This window comes from Blastomyces gilchristii (assembly GCF_000003855.2).
Source record: "Blastomyces gilchristii SLH14081 genomic scaffold supercont1.4, whole genome shotgun sequence".
NCBI classification, from domain to species: domain Eukaryota; kingdom Fungi; phylum Ascomycota; class Eurotiomycetes; order Onygenales; family Ajellomycetaceae; genus Blastomyces; species Blastomyces gilchristii.
Genome location: NW_003101679.1, coordinates 3,885,173 through 3,902,536, shown reverse-complemented (window position 1 = coordinate 3,902,536; position 17,364 = coordinate 3,885,173). Strand labels below are relative to the sequence as shown.

General features: G+C 50.3%; 3 protein-coding genes across 3 annotated transcripts; 2 read left to right on the top strand and 1 right to left on the bottom strand.

The window, feature by feature from the left end:
- The first annotated feature begins 56 nt into the window (after positions 1–56).
- Positions 57–4,615, top strand: BDBG_02994 (centrin-binding protein Sfi1). Its single transcript, XM_002626771.2, has 2 exons — positions 57–799; positions 873–4,615. The coding sequence occupies exons 1-2, from the start codon at positions 739–741 to the stop codon at positions 4,145–4,147; spliced, it is 3,336 nt and encodes a 1,111-aa protein (XP_002626817.1). The 5' UTR covers positions 57–738; the 3' UTR covers positions 4,148–4,615.
- A 230-nt stretch (positions 4,616–4,845) lies between these two features.
- On the top strand, positions 4,846–12,462 carry BDBG_16730 (uncharacterized protein; the record flags this gene model as incomplete). The annotated part of the gene is made up of 10 exons (XM_031724616.1): positions 4,846–4,926; positions 5,031–5,219; positions 5,332–7,614; positions 7,681–8,124; positions 8,200–8,446; positions 8,523–8,773; positions 8,858–9,327; positions 9,649–9,745; positions 9,867–10,835; positions 10,897–12,462. The coding sequence occupies 10 exons, from the start codon at positions 4,846–4,848 to the stop codon at positions 12,460–12,462; spliced, it is 6,597 nt and encodes a 2,198-aa protein (XP_031577455.1).
- A 283-nt stretch (positions 12,463–12,745) lies between these two features.
- On the bottom strand, positions 12,746–16,883 carry BDBG_02991 (uncharacterized protein). Its single transcript, XM_031721047.1, has 2 exons — positions 14,495–16,883; positions 12,746–14,422 (listed from the first exon to the last, which is right to left on the bottom strand). The coding sequence occupies exons 1-2, from the start codon at positions 15,869–15,871 to the stop codon at positions 13,613–13,615; spliced, it is 2,187 nt and encodes a 728-aa protein (XP_031577454.1). The 5' UTR covers positions 15,872–16,883; the 3' UTR covers positions 12,746–13,612.
- Positions 16,884–17,364: the final 481 nt, after the last annotated feature.

Here is a 17,364-nt window from a genome sequence, read left to right as displayed (position 1 = left end):
TTCTAGTGGAGGTTTCTCATAGTTTCTTTGCCGCTGCCTGTGTTGTTCAACCAGTTAGTTAGCTTCCACTTCGCCAGGGAGCCCAACAAGAATGTGGATTGTACCAGATAACAGTCCTTCAGTTTCATAAACTCCTTGGCGCACATATCCTTCCGGACCGCATTATAATCAGCGAAAACGCATTTGCCGTATGCTGTCGCCTGCAGTAACAGAATCAGTCAGTGGTAACCTTTTCGGGACAGGTCGATGTACGAACCTGCGCAGAGCATTGGGCTGTGGCTTTCGCGAACTTCTCAATTGGCCTTATTCTCCCGGTCATATTCGGAGTGACTGTGATGGATTCCCGATAGCTATTATATGTCCGCACTCGGCCTGGAGGAATCCTGCGAGTTATCAGGCCTCGTGGCTCTCTTCCGCTAAAGAAAGAATCGGCAGGTCCTGAGATTACATAAGCTTGCGACCACCATCCTGGCGCGTTGGCGGGAGAACAAGCGCCAAAATAAAGGCTTCGCCGCAGCGGAGAACTGACCGTCCCGTCCACTACATAATAATAATAATAATAATTGATGTCTCCCCGCAACCAGACCCAGCTCATGGGAATTCGATGTACTGGATAGAATCATGCATGCGGGTGTTCATTGCGTCTTCCCACCGAAGTGTTCGAGCTCTTGCAATACGATAAGTTGTTTGCATCGCCTCTATGTATCAAACAACGCACCATAGGTCGCGAAACGCTCGATGCATCCACCTCGCGACCACCAAGTCGTACTGGACGAGCAATTATCTCTTTCAGATCAAGGTTAGTGTCCTTCAGCCTCGTTTCACAAGGGCCATTTCATAGGAGTTATGTCACTGACTTGATGTTTATGAAGATGTCAACATCCTCCTCCAGATCATCTCCCGCGCGGAGCAGCAGCCCGACGTCCACCGACACCGGTTTCGCGCTATATTCACCGCGTATGACTCCGTGTTGTCAGAAAATGGCATCGTGGCGGAAACGGATCGGACGTACCTGCGCTTTCTATTCCAGCTTGGAGGCAAGTCGGTGCCGGGCGATACGCTCTCTGAAAAATTCGAGATGCTTTTGTTGCGAATGGGCATTAAGCTCGAGTATGACGACGAGGCAAGAGAGGGGGTTAGAGCTGACGAAGTCACCACTGCGGATCCAGAAACCAACGATGCGCAGGCCGAGGAAGAGCATGCTGAGCAATGGCAACCGAATCGGTACCCAACTCTTAGAGGACAGCGCACAAGGCGAGCCTCGTTCAATTCAATCTACGATGCTGCCAATGAAACTACACAAAGGAGCATCTATCGACCTAGCTCTAGATCTTCGGTGTCGAGGCTGGAACTCGGGACGAGAATATTATCTCCGTCCCCCAGCAGCGGTGAGGATCCCGTTAGCCACACACCTGCACCCGCGAATTTGGAAACGGGAAGCAGGATGACAGACAATAGAGCTACGGTGAATACTACTCGTCGTCAATCTCATGCTCGTGCAATTATTGCCCAACCCGGGCAATCTCATGGAAATCTAAATGCGCCACGTTTGAACATTGGTGTAAATGAAAACAAAGTTACGAACCACATCAAACCAAATCGTCTATCGCTTGATAGCAGCGACGGATCCGATGATGAGCCTCTTGAACATGACGATATTATACCCGGAGTTCAAGTACCACCAGAGCTAATATACCAGCCTTCTCTATCCCACCTTCTCCGTGATGCGTCCACATTCAACATGTACCGACAGCGCGGTGCTGTTCGACGAATATTTACTGAATGGTCAGAACGCGCAAAACGAAAACAGCAAAACTTTAACAATATGCAAAAAATAGCTTCCAAGCATGATGCATCCACCCTCCAGCGCCAGGCGTTCGACATTTGGCGAACAACATTGCGACAGAAACGCCAAGAAGCCCAGACGGTACGATTCTTTAAACATCTTGAGAAGCGTGCTGCACGAGCTCGGGATTTGTATTTAATGACGAAAGCATTCACTCATTGGGCTCAAGTTACTTCGGATGAGGTAGAGAAAACTTCTGCTGCCAGACGGCATATCCTCTGCATAAAGTACTTTAGTGCCTGGAGGGAGATAACCGCGGTAAACGAGATGAAAGCCCAACGACTTGCGTTGATGAAGCCGTTCAAAGCGTGGAAGACTAAGGTTCAGCGGTTCCGGAACGACGATACCAAGGCTGTTAGTGTTTATCATGAAAATCTTGCGAGGTCTGCGTATTGGAAATGGTTCTGGACATTCTGCGATCGGCGTGCCCCTCAATGGAGGGATTATCGCTTGAAGCATAAATCACTACTATCATGGCTCCGGGCATTACGAACCCAAAGGGAGCGTGACCAGGAGATAGACATGGATGCCAAGCAGACTTGGCTTAAGGCAGTTTTCAAGAAATGGTCTCAGAAGACGCGTTCCATTGTTTCGGCTCAACTGCAGGCCGATAGCCAGTGGAAGGTCGAACTCGCTGGGAAATGTTTTTCAGAATGGCGCATTCGAACTCACCTAGAGCCCGTCGCTATCAAGGTCTCAGCTTCCGTCAACTCGAGAATACTCCGTTCCTCACTCAAGACATGGGCGTTACAAGCACGCATGTCGAGACATGCACGAGAAGTTGACCGTCTCCGTGTTATGCGCAATGCATGGACAACATGGAACGATGATCTGCGCTGCCTGGCGCTTTCCTCCCGCATAGACGAGCGTATCGTTCTGCAGGCGTTGTATAAATGGGTGCTGATTGCGCGGTTCCGTCTGATGAGTAGAATTCACGAACAACGCCTAAAACGCGAGATGCTGGCGAGATTAACCTTCAATTCACGGGGGATATATACACGGCTTCTGCGCCAGGAAGAAGATTTCCGCGCCCATCGTTCAAGAGAGTTACTGCGGTCAAAAATGTATGATTGGCGAGAGAAGCTTGCCACTCAAAGACGGCGCGATCATGTCGCCTTTGCGTTTTACGCTCCCAGAATTGAACAGGAAACTCTCGACATATGGAGGAGGAAGATGCGTCACGTTTCTGAATTGGAGTCCTGGGCGGAGGATGCTCGTTTCTATCTTCTCATGACGGGGTGTCTTAAGCAATGGCGCACTGCCACAGCAGATTCGTCGAAAAAGCGACGTCAAGATGCCTACGCGGCAGTCAGGCGAAAGATCAAAATGAACCTAGCTGGCACGGCGCTTTCAGCCTTGCGATCCAAAGCAGTTGCTAATTCAAACTTGGAACGCCAGGCTGATGACATGGATCGGAACCGGTTATTCAAACTAGGGATTGGGCTGTTTGATAAGTGGCGTGCGGCAACTGCGCGACGGCGAGCGAACGTGCGTGATTCGGAGATATATTATAGTCGACAACTAGCCTATAGCTACCTTACGCGGATGGTTGGGCTACTTACTAAAATTCGCGCTCAGAATGATAAGGCTATCCAATTCCAAGAAATACACGTCTCTGCATTAGGCGCAACCCAACTCCGCAAACTCTCTCTGCGTATTTTTCAAATGAAAGCCAGCTTGGAGACTGCTGATGCTCTGCATGAGCGAAACCTCCGCAAGCATCTCAGAAATATGTTCAAGCATTGGTACGGGAAGGTGACACGATTGTTGGATGAGAGAGGCGGAGAGTTACCCGGATACCATACACCTGGAGCAGGAGGTATCGATTATGATTACACCAATGTCACCCCAACACCGCACCGGACAAATGAAGCGTGGCCTTTAGTGGATTCAACCCTGACCCTGAGCGAACTGGGCCCGCTTCCAGCCTTTACAGCACAAACCCCATTACCCACACCTGGTTACCTGAATAGCCCATCGAAGCGAGCCGCCCGGGCTAGGGCACTCGCGCAGGTCTCTACCACCCCAGCTACGCCCATAAGAACGCCATTCGCGGCCCGTTTAAGGGCGCAGCAACAGGTGCGAACTGAACCGCGACAGCTTTCGCAGAACAGAGGGAGCAGTACTGTTCATACTCGACGGAGCTCACTGGGTGCTATTGTACGGTTTGCTGATGTTGATGATGATGATAATGATGATGATGACGCCGGCGATGGCGATGGCGATGGCGATGATGATGGTGATGTCGGCGATGAACCTGAGTCTCCGACCAAGCGAAGATCTATGAACAGACCCAGCTGATTTTCTTTCTTCTATACGCTTGGGATTGGGAGTATGGTTAACGTTCTTTTCCTGTCTGTATAACTGAATTTGGTTGGATTGATATGAGACGAGCGCGCTTTGGATACTTGTCAGGATACCTTGGGTTTGTATAAATACCGCCTATACTTTGGGTGAGGGTTTGATTTATTTTTCCTTTGATACCGCGGAGTAGTGTTCATTGTCATCAGACTTCACACATGATTGCTCAGGTGAACGGGTGGATTATTTAGTTGATTTAGCGACCTCTGGAGGTGTCTCATGAGCGCACAACTAGCCTATATAAACACACATGCAAGGAAGAATGAGATACATTTAGCTAAGTGGACCTCAAACGTAGAAATGCCTTCAAAAATGTGTGTAAATGTTTCATTCATTGGATGTCCGCAGAAACATCATATTTAGCGGCGATTTCCGCCCTCATCACATTTGGCGTTGGAATGATTTTCGACTCGGTGACGTCGTGGGTCGTGCTGTGCTGACTACACACAACTCTCGTGCACCTCAAGACATTCGCATCATTGCATCTCACGACAAGTCAGCTAGCAGCTACCTTTAACACAAGCTACCGACAATTTATAACGTATCTTCGAGGTATATGCGGTCTCTGGATAAACCCACTTTCGTCGAGGATGGTATAACGGACCGCGACAGTCACACTGGCGTCTTCGAGCGTTCCGATGCGAGCTCTACTACCCGGGCGACCCCCGGCGAAACTACAGGCTCTGAGCACCGCGCTGTGGAAAAATATCCGGATTGTTGTAAGTATAACACTTTTTGAGTAACTGGAATTCACTCGTGAAGAGTATATCAACGCGGCACAGAATTCGCTGACATCGTTTTTGTTTGCGCCCGCGTTGTCTAGTGCTACATCTCCGGCCAAGCGCTGGTTATCCTCAGCGGAGCGCACAAACTTTTACAAACCATTTATCTCGATGACACGGGACCTCTCGAAGCTGTCTTGATTGATGAAGCTTCGGGGAGAATCGCCGTTGCTGGGGGCTCAGATATTTCTGTCTTTAACCCCTGCTGTGTTGGCGATAATATTTGGAAGGTTAGCAGATACTCTCGATATTCCCATTTCGTTTTGGACTTTGGATAATGGTATATGAAGGAGCTGTGGTTTACAATGGTCGGGCAATTGCTAACTGACGTGCTATTGCTAGTGGAGTCTATGTCACAAGCTTCGCGCCCCGGACGACGATGAGCGGATAAATGTGCTGTCATGGGGCGCTGCGGGCGAGCTCCTAGCCGGTAACTCGCGCCTAGCTCTATGGCTACTCACAGATAAACCGCAAATCATTTGGATGAAAAGCGTCGCCAACCCAGTGAAGTTTGCGCAATTTTCCCACGACGCTAGCTTGATTGCCTCGACTGGCCAATACGATCGTCTGGTAAAGGTATGGAAGCGGCTCACCTTCAGCACGGACGAGGTTCGGTTCGAGGTTTCTTACCTTCCTCACCCGGACACTGTGACAAGCATGCATTGGCGGCGGCCATACCATCCGGAACAGACGATGGACAATATTCTTTATACGATATGCGCCGATAATAAGATACGGGTTTGGGCGGGCATGGATCGGACGGGCTCCAAGTCAGCACTTCAGCTTTGGGCGGAGATCGATATGGACACTGCAATTCAGCCGAGGCAACCTAATAATAGTGAGTTTGCGAAAAGAAGGTATGGGTTCATAATTGACGGGCGGGATTTTTCCGTCGCTACAGAACATGCCGTACAGTTAGGGGCTGCACAGGAGCGGGATAATCGAGCTCTCGAACATCTTGTTGAAGTGGCAACTAAGAGTCCGGAAGTGTGTATTGTCATGGATGGCAGGGGACACATGTCTGCTTGGGGTCTTGAGAATGTCGGATGCAAAGTCCGGTCACCGACAAGTGTGTTCAATATAACGCATGTTGAAGGGCTGCATCTTTCATTTGCTTCCGGTATTAAACCGGGCGACGACTATGCTCAATTTTACGGTTTTGCTGGTGGATTATCGGAAGACTCGTTTACGATTTTAGTCCATTACTTTGACGGGCGAATCGAGTGGTTGGACTCCAAAGTGGAAGCTTTATTTGACCCATCTCCGCGAAAGAAGCGGTTGACTTCAAGAGCTGTCTGGTCTGGACATACGGGATCCATCAAGAAGATCGTACGTAATGCGAGCGGGAAAATTCTAGTTTCGCGTACCGACGACAACAAGGCTATGATATGGCGACAGAGAGCTAGTAGTTCTGGCCCTGTTCTTGTTCGGCAGAGCTCTCTCTATTCCGATCTCCATATTCATCGTACCTGTCTGATTGGAGAGGGGAAATTCCTGGTTAATCTACATCATGATAGTATTTCTCTTTGGGATACTCGCTCATTCTACGCGGAAAGGCTAGCAACATGTGATTTCGGGTTATCGTCAAAACCCCTTTGTGTTTTGCTCCTACCGACTTCTGAGGCGAATTCTTCAACTGTATACGTGGTAGCTATTGCTGCTGATATGACTGGAGTCGCCTGGGAAATTGACCTTCCCGAGGAGCATGTCGTTGCGAATGGGGCGAATGGATTCTATCATCCTAAAATGCGCCAATTTTGTACATTTAACCTAGGCGTGGATGAAGATATCGCATATATTTTACCCATTGATCCGGCCGGTTCTTCGATGATGATTTCCGGTTTCCTTGATCTGTTCGCAACCGACATAGCTCTGTCTTACACATATAGCGGGAGAGTTAGGACGTGGACAGCCAAGGTCGATAAACAGAATGAGAAAATTGACTGGCTGTTAACTTCTACGGTTGAAACAGGGATATGCAATCCATCGCTCGCCAGCGGTGCCTCAATGCGCAAGGCGGCTATCGTTGACCAAGATCGGACACGTCTCACAATATGGGATACCTACGGAGCTCAGCTGGAGTTCGAAGAGAACTTTTCACAACAGGATATTATCAAGGACTTGGACTGGACGTCAACACCGCATATTCAATCTATACTGTCTGTTGGATTTCCCCACAAAGTCATTCTCATGTCCCAGCTGCGATATGACTACCTTGATGCTGGACCATCCTGGACGCAGATTCGGGAAATTCGGATCCAGGATCTAACACCCCATCCGGTTGGTGACTCTTGCTGGCTCGGCAACGGCAATCTTGTTGTTGGCTCTGGCAATCAACTGTTCGTCTACGACAAGCATATTGAACTTAGTAACCAATTGATCACCAATGTTCGCCTTCCAGCGCGACAGATATATGTGGATCTCTTTGACGTTGTCAGTCGGTTGAATGGCACATTACCAGTATTTCATCCGCAATTCTTGTCGCAGTGCATACTTTCCGGAAAATCAAATCTCGTGCATTTAATTCTCACAAGCCTCTATCAAAAGCTTAAGTTTTATACCGAAGGTGATGAGATTGATGGGTTCTTGGATATTCCGCTTGAAGATATATATCAAAATGCAGATGTAAGTTTCTCAGGCTTTCTAGTTGTGTATATGTGCGGACGAATAAACTAACGGTTGGCAACATAGACGTTGAAAAAGGTCCACTGGAAAGAAATGCACTCACCTTATGCCGATTTCGCCACTGGTGGTGAATCTTCTGTTGTGGACGAGACGCTGGGAACCGCACTAAATGAAAATCTAATGCGAGTCGCACTGCCTCAACTAACAAGCACCGAACAATTCCGCCTCGTGAACATTATTGAGTGTGTAGCAACCGTCGATAAGCATCGACGCTCGATGGACGACAATGCTGCGCGGTACCTACTTTTCTTCCGTCAACACATGCTACGGAGAAGCCAGGGGCTTCCTGAACAACCCACTGTTTCCTGGAGGGAGATTGTATGGGCGTTACACAGCGATAGCCATGAAATCCTCGCAGATCTCGTCTCTAGGCAATATCAGGGGAAAATGCTTTGGGAACACGCGAAAGAGAGTGGGATTTTCATGTGGATTACGGATTTAAATTCTCTAGTGAGTAATCAATCGTTCAGCTTCACTTTATTTATAACGGGACATCTTTAGTCTAACTTTTGTTGTCCCTTCTAGCGAGCTCAACTCGAGGTCATCGCCCGCAATGAATATACCAAAAGCCAGGAAAAGAATCCCATCGACTGTAGTCTTTATTATCTTGCACTCAGGAAGAAGAGCGTTCTACAGGGGCTTTGGCGAATGGCAAGCTGGAATCGTGAACAGTCTGCCACCCAACGACTATTGAGCAATAACTTTAGCGAACCGAGGTGGCGAACGGCGGCACTCAAAAATGCCTACGCATTGCTCGGAAAACGAAGATTTGGTACGAGCCCTACTTCATATCTTCGAGGAACATGTCAGGAAGTAGTTTACTAACAGCTAGATAAACGCAATGATAGAGTACGCTGCTGCCTTCTTTCTCCTAGCCGACCACTTGCGCGATGCCGTTTATGTGTGCATGAACCAACTCCAGGATGTGCAGTTGGCTGTTGCGATTACACGCGCCTACGAGGGGGACGATGGACCTGTACTTAAGGAGATTCTAGAGGAAAGGGTTCTTGTCGATGCTGCTTCCGAAGGCAACCGATGGATGGCTACATGGGCATTTTGGCTGCTCAATCGACGAGACTTGGCTGTACGGACATTGATTGTAAGTTCGACAATTGTTTCCACAAAGAAAAAAGCAAACATGAGCCATGGGGAAACCCGTTAACTAACTACCTTGATCGCACAGTCGCCAATCGGAAACCTCATCCTATCCACTCCATCGTCTCCCACTAGCCCAGGCGCAATCACTCTCCAGGCAAAATCATACCTGGCCCACGACCCAGCTCTGGTCATCCTTTACAAACAACTCCGCGATAAGACTACGCAGACGCTGAAAGGTGCCGCTAAAGTCCCTGCAAGGGACGAATGGGAATTCGTCCTGCGCAACGCGCGGTTGTATGACCGAATGGGCTGCGACCTGCTAGGTCTCAATCTTGTGCGCGAATGGGAGTTCCTTAAACCTTCCGCGCCCCTTAGCAAGACTCAATCTTCGCGTCTATCATTTAAAGCGCCGGATCTAAGGAAGCTGCTGAGGAGAAGGAGCAGTCTGGTTGTGGCTGATATGCCTACGCTTCAGGAAGAGTTGAAAGGTTCCCTATCTGCTCAGGGTGGAAGGTATGAGGCGGGGACGACCTTTGAGGAACCGGATTCAAATGCGTTGTTGGATAGCTTTGGATTTTAATTGATTAAATTATATCATTTAGAGATATTCATTTCAGGGATTAGCTGCGGGTTTTTCGGCTCATTGGTGCATTCGCAAGGGGCTTGCTTGGCTTTTATCATCTAGGCGTTTGTATCCCTTCCGATTTACAACTACTCCTTGTTTCTGCATGCTGGTCAGCTGTTCAAGGCTTGTGTGTATTAATAAAGCTGCCTTCATTACTTTATTTAAGGAAATAATAATATTTCTATCTTTAATTCCCTCTGTATTGCATCCCGGAGCATTAATTGCGTCATTAGTCATCTGGAGCTCATTAGTAATCTGCTGGCTCGGGTCTGCAAGCTCGTCATCGCAACCTCGTATATCAACATCAGCCGAACTCCCCGCTCTCTAATCATGGGGGTTAGGCGATCTGTTGGAATTTTATAATATATATCTTCCACGAGCCTGAGGCTGTGGTTGCCGGTTACCCCGTGTTGCTCACCGGGATTGATTGCCCAAGGTCTCGCAGGTTATCATTTTTTGAAACTACTAGAAAATGGGTGGGACAGGTCCCTCATTATCCAACCGCGAGGGCCTGGAAAGCCATAGTTATCCTGTGAGACAGTTCCAATCCCCAGGGTTAATGTCTTCAAGCCACAATGAGGAAACGCATTCAGATCAAGACAGCAACCATGAAGATGGTGACCATCACGGCGACATCCAACATGATAGCCGGTTTCCCGGTGACTCCAGCGCGGACAGATTGCGAGCTTCGAGAACCTCCGCGCAGAGCTTTACCACCCGATCCCTCCTCATGGGCCTCGTAATTGGCACTCTCATCACTTTCTCCAATACGTACTTCGGCCTTCAGACTGGTTGGATCAGCACCATGGCCATGCCCTCGTCACTAATAGGGTTTGCGGCCTTCAAGGCCCTTTCTCGCCATCTTTCATTCCCATTTACGCCAGTAGAAAACGTTCTGATCCAAACTGTTGCGGGCGCCGTCGGATCAATGCCACTGGGTTGTGGATTTGTGGGCGTCATACCGTCTATGGAGTTCTTGCTGCGAGATGGGCCTGATGGAGACCGAGGGGCCGATGATGGACAGGGTGAAGGGGGCCCATTGAAGCTTTCGTTTGGGAAATTAGTTGTTTGGAGTTTGGGTGTGTGTTTATTCGGGGTTGTTTTTGCGGTGCCGTTACGGAAGGAGGTTATTGTGAGGGAGAAGCTGAAGTTTCCGAGTGGGACGGCGACAGCATTGATGATTAGAGTGCTACATGGCGGTGGACAGACAGAGGAGAAGGGGAAGGCTGTGGGCATTGCTAGTGAGCAGAGGAGGAGGAGAAGGTCAAGGTCAAACTCAGCGCATGAGCGAGAGCGCGTGACGTTGCTAGCTCCCGATGAGCGGGAGGACACTTCGCATTCAATCTCAAGACTAGAACTTGCTGAGCGGGATAGAAGGAAAGACTGGCAGGCGAAGATTAAATTGTTGATCTACGCGTTTGGAGTTTCTGCGACATATGTAAAAGGGCTTCCAATTCGATTTTTTAATCCTCAATACGTTTACTGATTTACTTTTCTAGACCCTCGTCTCATATTTTATCCCGCGGCTTCGTGATCTCCCTATTTTTGGTCTTCCGATTGCGACTCAATGGCTGTGGACACTCAATCCTTCTCCAGCATACATCGGCCAAGGCATAATAATGGGCCCTTCCACATCACTACATGTGCTGGTCGGTGCGATTCTAGGATGGGGGATACTATCCCCTCTTGCCAAACATCGGGGCTGGGCTCCCGGACCCGTCGATAGCTGGGAAGACGGCAGCAAAGCTTGGATTGTATGGGTTTCGCTTGCTATAATGCTTGCAGACTCGATCATCAACCTTGGCTGGTTAGTGCTCCGACCGTTGATCACCCACGGGCCAATTCTTCTACATAACATGACCCGAAATGATTTCTGGGCCAATGTTATCAAACCCGCTTCTCGTAGAACAGGTTACACCGCCATTCACCCGCCGCACGCAATGGACAGCGTCGACGGTGACGCCCCTCCATCCGAGCTCATCTCCACCCGTACAGTCCTCATCCTCCTCCCTCTCACCCTAGTCCTCAATGTCATATGCATGCACCTCAGCTTCGGCAACCTCATCACTCCAGCCCTCTCAGCTCTTGCTACCCTCCTCGCTCTCTTCCTCTCCGTCATGGGCGTGCGCGCCCTAGGCGAAACGGACCTGAACCCCGTTTCAGGCATCAGCAAACTCACCCAATTGATCTTCGCCTTCGCCACGCCAGCCTCAAGCCACACGCGCCGCACCGCAGTCGTTACGAACCTCCTCGCAGGCGCCGTATCCGAAGCCGGCGCCCTGCAAGCCGGCGACATGATGCAAGATCTGAAAACAGGCCACCTGCTCGGTGCCAGCCCCAAAGCGCAGTTCTACGGACAAGTAATCGGCAGCCTCTTCGGCGCCGTGATCTCCGCCGCTGTCTATAAATTATACGTCGCCGTCTACGACGTGCCCAGCCCCATGTTCCAGGTGCCCACGGCCTACGTGTGGATATTCACCGCGCGGCTCGTGACGGGCCAGGGCCTGCCGGAGATGGCGTGGCAGACCGCCACGATTGCAGGCGTGGTGTTTTCGGTCATTACGGTTTTGAGGATTATGAGTGCTTCGCCTGCGTTTTCACCGGGGAAAGCCGGGGAAGGAAGGGGAAGAAGCCCGCCGTGGCGCGCGTGGATACCAGGCGGCATTGCCGTTGCCGTGGGTATGTATAATGTGCCGTCGTTCACGCTGGCCAGGGCTATTGGTGGCGTTATTGCATGGTGGTGGAGGTGGAGGAAGCGGCAGCAGCAACGGCGCCAGCGGCGGTGGTGGTGGCCCTTGTCGCCGTTGAGGAGCGGGGTTGTTGGTGATAGTCGTGCGCGTTTGTTCACGGGGCCGTTTGACGAGGGCGATGATGACACGGCGGGGGTACCGTCTGCCGTTAAAGACGATGATGAACATGTTGCTGGCTCTAGGACGGGTGGTGGGGAGGATGATTCCGACGCTGGGTCGACGGTGGTGATTCTCGCGTCTGGGCTCATATTGGGCGAGGGGGTCGTGAGTATTATCAATCTAGCGTTGGCCAGTGCCGGGGTTCCGCATCTGTGACGATACCATGAGTTGTTTTTTGCCATTTTTTGCTGAACTTTTCCTATTGCATATGTCAAAGATTTACATACATACTCCCACATATAGACTTCTTCTATATATTTGTTTAGTTTTTCATTAGAGTAGAGGTTAAAGAGATACTCCCTTTTGTGTTGTTTATTATTTCTGATGTTCTTCCCTCGCTCGTGAGCGTTCCTTTTTTTTTTTTTTTTCTCTTCTATGACCATACCCATCAGTCTCAGTAATAGATAGATAACTAGCTAGACGAAAAGAACATCTCAGATGCCAAATTCTTAGCATTAATTGGGAATAGGTAAAGATAAATGTAGAGAAAAAATAGTTATATTCATACCTGAGAAAAACTAATCAAGACAATCTATCTAAATCACATTTCAAATCACTCAGCTACTGATATCTTCTCTCTTTCTTCTCTCACCCCTCACTCTCTCATCAAGATCAATCAATCATCAATCAACCTTCTCATAACTACACATTTACTTATTTATTTATTTATTTAATTTACCTAAACCCCTCCTGCCACATAAAAGGTGAAGGTGAACAGTGCTAAGGTGCCATACATACATACATATGGTATGACACAAGAAAAAAATATGCGTGAAGGAAAGTTAAGAAGGGGAGAGAGGATGGGAAAATTCACCGGGAAGGGGGCGGGAATATCAGGCAAATCTAGCAAGCAAAACTAACAACAAAATACAGTGGTAAAAAGACAGGGGGGGTTGGGTTTATATACGGGGAAAGAAAGAAATTAAAGGGGGATAAGCTCAGTGTGGTGAAGGGGGACGAGGGGAATAGAGTGTTGTAAAAAACAGAAAAAAATACAGAAAAAAATAAGAAAAATCTGTAAACCGTAAACTGGTATCAAATTCACTTCCACCATCGAAAATAGAAAAAATAGAGAAATAGAAAAATAGAAATTTTGCCAAATTAGCTTCTCAGGTTGGGGATGTTTTTTTAGTTGATTTCGATTTCTTTCGGTTTTTTTTCGAGCTGGTTTTCTGGATATATCTTTCGTCTCTCCTGTTAGATAATACGCCCCATCCATTCACAACAGGAGCATGGACCCAAAAGAAAAAGTACTCCACATTTCATCTCTCACTCGTGGCCCTATTCATGTTCATTCTATTTCAATTTACTGCTGCGCTGGACTGGGGAGCGGTTTCCGTTCAATAGGCTCCGTCGACATCGGTGGGCTTCGCGATGGTTCCGGAGTTACCTGTGCCTGCATGGGCGCTGGTGCCGGTGCTGGCATTGGGGCCTGCTGCGCTTGCACCTGCGGTGGTTGCGGCGGCATCACCTGTTCCGGATACCCCCCAAAGCCAGCTGTGGCAGATGGCAGGGCAAATTGCTGTTGTCGGTCCTGTCCTTGTGGCGCTGGCATTGGCACTGGTGCTGGTCCTGCGGGATTGCCACCAGGCCCCATAGCTGCGCTGGTACTGTGGCTTCGTCTCCTGTTGGCGGTTGCAGACATGGCTGGCTTATTCATGCCGCCGGGACCGTAGGGACCGGGGCTCATGGAGCGTGGCTGCGGGATGCGTCCGGGACCTGGCGAGAGGGAGCGTGGCACATGCGGGAACCGGGCGGGTGACATTGGGCGCCCATTTTGGTGTGGCTGATGGGGATGTGGGTGTTGTTGGGGTGGGAATGTGCGGTAGCTAGATGGCGCGGGGGATGCTGGGGATGCCGGGCGGCCGTTTGCAGGCGGCTGGAAGCGCGGAGTTAAGGGGCCGTTGGGGTTGGGGCTGTGATGAGACATTTGGCTGCTCATGGACATGGAACGGCCGCTGTCAGAAGGGGGACCGCCAGGAGGGTATCCCATTGGTGGTGGGCCACGGGGACCGGCATTGGATTGGTTGCGGGGACGGGGTCGGACGGGGCGGGAGGATAGGCAGGTTCGTGGAACGACGCCTTGCGCAGAACGGTCGAGACGGACGCAGAGGGCCTGTTATTTGTAAGAGTTTTGTCAATTAAATTTATGGGATCCGTGAAGGGAAAGGAAAAAAATGAAACCTACCCAGCCATCGTCATATTCATGCATGAGGCGGACAAGTTGTCCAGCTCGAAGTTCAAGTTCATCCTCCATCGAAGGGGAGAAGTCAAGCTGGACGCGATGAACGTTCGGAGGCCCAGCGGGACCGGCACCAGGACCAGCGCCAGCGCCGGCAACTGCAGACGCTGTGGTAGAGTCCACGCTCATGGCGGGACTAGCTGGAGGAGGAGAATCTCTTGCGGGAGCAGGGCCGTCGCGTGGCTGTTCCTGGAGCTTTCCGTCGTTCAAGCTTCGGCGAACTGCAACGGCGCCAACAGCTCCAGCAGTAACAGCAGTGCCCACTGCAGCAACACCAGTAACTAGGGTTTCAGGTGAGGGCGTGCGGACATCAGAAATGGCAGGGGATGGGATGTGGCTAGGTGGTGCACCTGAAGCAAATGCTGCAGGCACTCTGGGAGTTCCAGGTGTTGCAGAGGTTGCAGGTGTCGCAGGCGTTGCAGGCGCGGATGAGATCGCGGGGCTGTCGAAGGGATTGACCGGGTCATTGAAGGGATTGGGATCATTGTTGAATGTTTTGGGCGGCGGCGCTGGCTTCTCCCCAGTAAGACTGCGTGCAACACCAACAGCGGCGACACCAGGAGCAAGATTGCCACTGCTAAACGCATTTCCTGGAGTGGTGTGGCCACCAAGGTCGGGCGAAAACTGTGTAATAGGTCGAATATTTAGCTGGGGAGCAGTTGGAGAGGTCATCGTTCGCGTCATGGGGGGAGGGTCACTGCCGCCAACAGTAGGGCCAGGACCAGAATCTGAACGCGCTGCTGCGCCGAACGGCTTTTCAGTATCGAAACCGGTCAATTCCGACTTTTCCCGTTTCTTCTTCCGGATGAAAAACAACGCAGCACCCGCAATCAAGCCAATTAGCAGGATAATTCCTATTGCCAATCCTGCCTTTGCACCGCCAGACATGCCACTGGAGACATCAGATGAGGTGATCGCTGTTGGTGAGCCGGTACCCGTGCCGGTTTGGCGAAACTCATTAAACCCAGTGGGCGTATTGACGGTATCCGACGAGATGTCTGAAGTCGATGTAGCCATTGTAGTTCTGGATGGCCTGTTTGATGCCGTAGTCTCCTTGGTAGACTTGGGCCGCTCAGGTGTTGTTGATGTTCTTTTCGGCGTAGGCCTGGCAGAGGTGCTTGCGGGACGCCTGGAGGGACGAGGCTCTGGTGTCCTCGTTGGTCGGACAGGGGGTCCCACGCCCGGTGCATGCTCTGTAAAAAACCCCCCGATAGGACCTTCAAAGTCTGGAGGGAGTGTCACAAACACGATTTCCGGACGTCTCTGTCTCTTGCCCAATTCCCTTTTGTGGGCGGCCCAGTGGTGGTCATGTTGATGTGCCATCGTGATGATCGTGAGGCTGCAATGCAGAGTTGACTGACTACCTTAAGACAGACGGATGAAGAGCAGGCCCACAACGAAGAAGGGAAGGAATGAAACGGATGTTAGTTGCAGCAACCAGTGCGCTCGAGGCTCGAAGAGGAATTTGTTCTTGTTGATTGATGTTTGCGGAGGTGCGATCGATGATAATACTGCGATTAGTATTTGGAGGCGATCTACATTAACACACTATACTATCTCTCTCGGATTATCGGCGTAGGGATGAAAATCAGTCGCGGACGTGATGGTAAGTGAGATACATGAAACAAATGGATCGCATGTCTAAAAATCGTAAAATAGGAAAAAAAAAAAAAAAAAAAAGAAAAACAAAAGAATCAAGGGCCCGACTGCGCGATGATAGCCCAGGTACAGTCAAATTTCTCTCGTGAAGAGCACCTTGCTTGGGGGCTCTGTGAAAGGACTGTGTATCTTGGCTGGTATGGCTCGCGAATAATAACAGAAGAAGAGAAGAAGAGAGGGGGAGGAGGGGGGGGGATAGAAGAAAGAAGGAAAGACAACGAGCAACCAGGCAAGCAAGAATGAATGAATGACAAGTAGAAATGAACGTGGGGAGAGAAAGATAAACGGAGAGCAGCGGGCGAGGATTGAGGAGGACGGACTGGACTGGAGGTTGAGAGAAGAAGAAGAGGAGAAGGGGACGACGACGGAGAAGAAGAAGGAGAAAAGACGGACAAAGGCAAAGGGGGGGAGCGAGCAGCGGGCGAGCGGGCGGGCTGAGCAGCGAACATGGCAAGTGCAGCCACAACTCTTCCTACGCAGCGAATAGTGAGAACTGAGCCACTGTGAGCAGGCCAATCCAACGCCGGCTAACCTGGGGAGGGACTAGCAATAATAATAGGCATACATACTCCGTACTGCGTAGTACGCCGCTAACTTTAAGCATCCAATCCTTCTCTCTCTCCCTCCCCAAGCGAAGGGGAAAACGGCTTCAGATTGTTGGTTTGTATTATTATTATTATTTAATTATTTAACAATACATTGTATGTTATCCCACAGAAACAAAGAGAACATAAACACGCCCATCGGCCAATCACGGCTCCCTCCCTCTCCATCCCATCCTCCCCGCAGCAAAACGAAAGAAAACACCGTACAAAACCGAAACGAAACCGCCCAAACACAATCCCCCGCGGCCCCGCCCCTAGGCTGTTTCGGGAATGGCGCCAGGTACCGCCGTGGGGCTGGCGGTGCAACCAAATTTTAATCTGGATTAAAAGTTGGGTCAGGGGCAGCGCTTTTTTGCTACTGAGAACACGTGACCTCGATCTTCCAACACGTCCCGTCCGGCTACAGCAATTCAGTTCACCCCGTCGAGGCGTCCGTCGTCTTGACGCCTTGCGAGGGGGGGCCTAACCACAGGCCGAGTCACGATGGCGCCAACCTGCCTAGGTACGTACCAATGACCACCTTTCCTTGAGATTCTTTGTTCTCCGGTCGTT

Coding starts and splice junctions, on each gene's coding strand:
- BDBG_02994 (XM_002626771.2), top strand. CDS start 739: ATGCATCCACCTCGCGACCACCAAGTCGTACTGGACGAGCAATTATCT. Junction 800..872: donor ATTATCTCTTTCAGATCAAG/GTTAGTGTCCTT, acceptor ATGTTTATGAAG/ATGTCAACATCCTCCTCCAG.
- BDBG_02991 (XM_031721047.1), bottom strand. CDS start 15,871: ATGGCACATCAACATGACCACCACTGGGCCGCCCACAAAAGGGAATTG. Junction 14,423..14,494: donor ATGAATATGACGATGGCTGG/GTAGGTTTCATT, acceptor TACAAATAACAG/GCCCTCTGCGTCCGTCTCGA.